This window comes from Pseudomyrmex gracilis, unplaced genomic scaffold (genome assembly GCF_002006095.1).
Source record: "Pseudomyrmex gracilis isolate BER0280 unplaced genomic scaffold, ASM200609v1 scaffold_1499, whole genome shotgun sequence".
Taxonomy (NCBI): domain Eukaryota; kingdom Metazoa; phylum Arthropoda; class Insecta; order Hymenoptera; family Formicidae; genus Pseudomyrmex; species Pseudomyrmex gracilis.
Window position 1 is genome coordinate 2485 of NW_018022083.1, and position 2269 is coordinate 4753.

General features: G+C 39.9%; 1 protein-coding gene across 1 annotated transcript in view; it reads left to right on the top strand.

Moving 5' to 3' along the window:
* Positions 1-482: 482 nt before the first annotated feature.
* LOC109862213 overlaps positions 483-2269 on the top strand; it is a gene marked incomplete at its 5' end in the record, with an annotated part of 12493 nt that continues 10706 nt past the window's right edge. Inside the window, 2 exon segments of the mRNA XM_020442203.1 lie at positions 483-885; positions 888-1978. Coding sequence (XP_020297792.1) covers positions 483-885; positions 888-1978 — 1494 coding nt within the window.

The window sequence follows — 2269 nt, forward strand, 5'->3', positions numbered from 1 at the left end:
AGCATCATCGCTCTGCAAAGTCTTATGATGGGAAAACGACTGCCAGCATTTGTGAAACCGTACGTTTTTGCTGCGATTGCGGGTATTTAATAAAATCTAAAGCATATCATGAATGTGGTGTTGCGTACTGTAAAACCTGCAATTCGCGTTGTCCTATAAATCATTTGTGTTACATGCAACCTCTTTGCGCAACGCNAAGAACGGGTAAAAAATCAGCGACGAATAGCCAGTTCGCGGAAGAAATAAAAGAGGCAACTAATAATGAGAGAAAGGGTCGCAGAGAGAAAGGACCCGTAGGTTATATATTCTACGATTTTGAAACAAGACAAGATGTAACAATCGAGGGTACAGAAACCGATAAATTGCACATTCCTACTTTGTGTGTAGCGCAGCAAATTTGCGAAGAGTGTGCAGAAGAGAATGATACATATGTATAACGCTGCATTGCCGTTGGGACACGTGAACATATATTCCACGATAACCCAGTTAAACAATTCGTTGAGTTTGCTACGCGTACATCAAAATATTTNAAAAAATTTATTTGCATCGCCCATAATGCGAAAGCATTTGACGCTCAATTTATTCTTCGATATGTAGTTGAAAGCGGTATTAATTTAGAACCTAAAGTAATTTTAAACGGAACAAAAATAATTCTAATGTCTGTAGGNCGTACAAAATTTGTAGACAGTGTTAATTATATACCTATGAAATTAACGGAGCTACCAAAGGCTTTCGGACTGACAGTTACATCCGATAAAGGTATTTTTCCCCACTTATTTAACACTATCGAGAATCAATCATATGTCGGTTCGTTACCCGATGTAAAATATTACTCTCCGGAAACAATGAAATCTGATGAACGCGAACGTTTTTTAAAATGGCATAAGAGATGACGCAAAATAAAGTCGTTTTCGATTTTCAGCATGAAATAATACGCTATTGCCGTACCGATGTCGATATTTTACGTCAGGCCTGTATAGCTTTTTGAAAAATCTTTCTTGATCGCGGTAATGTTTGCCCNTTTGAGGAATGCACAACTATTGCTTCTTCATGTATGACAGTTTTTCGTNAAAACTTTCTGCGAAAAAAAGAAATAGGTATTATCCCTTCGGGAGGGTATAGAATGGTAAACAAACAATCACGCAAAGCTCTACAATGGTTACTGTGGATGGAGCACGTGCTTAGTCAAAGTATAATTTATGCGGGTAAAGGTCGTGAATATAGATTAATTGACGGTACGTTAGTTGACGGATATTATGAAACGGCAAATCCAGCACACCGGCATGTTTTACAATTTCACGGGTGCTTCTGGCACGGATGCCCTAAGTGCTTTAGAATAAATCGCGATAGACCGCTTTCGTCACATCGAGAAGATACAATAGACTCACGTTATGAACGAACTCTCGCCACAACGTATCGTCTTCGAAAACGGGGATACATTGTTACAGAAAAGTGGGAGTGTGATTTCGTTTGTGAAATACGCGAAAATCAAAATCTTAAGAATTTCGTCTCAAGACAACACGTGATAACTCCTCTTAATCCGCGCGATGCGTTTTACGGAGGACGCACGGAAAATATTGTAACGCAGTATGAGATTGCTGGAACAGAAAAGATAAGCTATGTCGATGTATGCTCTTTATATCCTTATGTTTTAAAAACAGGAGTTTTCCCAATCGGTCACCCCGATATTTATGTAGGAGAAAAATGCTCGGTTTTAATTGGTGAAGCTCCGAATTATGATTTTTCCAATGTCGAAGGACTTGTGCGTTGTAAGGCTCTTCCTCCACGCGATCTTTTTCACCCCGTTCTTCCGTATCGCNCGCACGGTAAATTGTTATTTGCCTTATGCCGTAGCTGTTGCGAAACGCTCTCACAAGACGCCTGCGCACATGAACATTCAAAAGATCGTGAATTTGAAGGTACATGGGTGTCATGCGAATTACTTAAAGCTATTGAAAAAGGTTATCGCGTGACGAAAGTAAGCGAAATTTGGCAATATAAAGTTACTCGTTACGATCGGGACGCGAGACGCGGCGGATTATTTAGCGAATACTACCATGATCAAAAAATAACCGGAATGTATTCATAAAAAGAAAAGTACATGTTTATTCTTCAAAATTCAAGTTGTCCCCTTTAAAGTAGTCCCCGTCGGCTGCAATGCACTTGTGCCAGCGTTTGATCCACCCCTCGAAGCTTTTCTGGAAGTCGGTTTTTGGTATAGCCATTAGTGCCTCCAGCGATTTTAGCTTTATTGCCTCCACACTCTCAA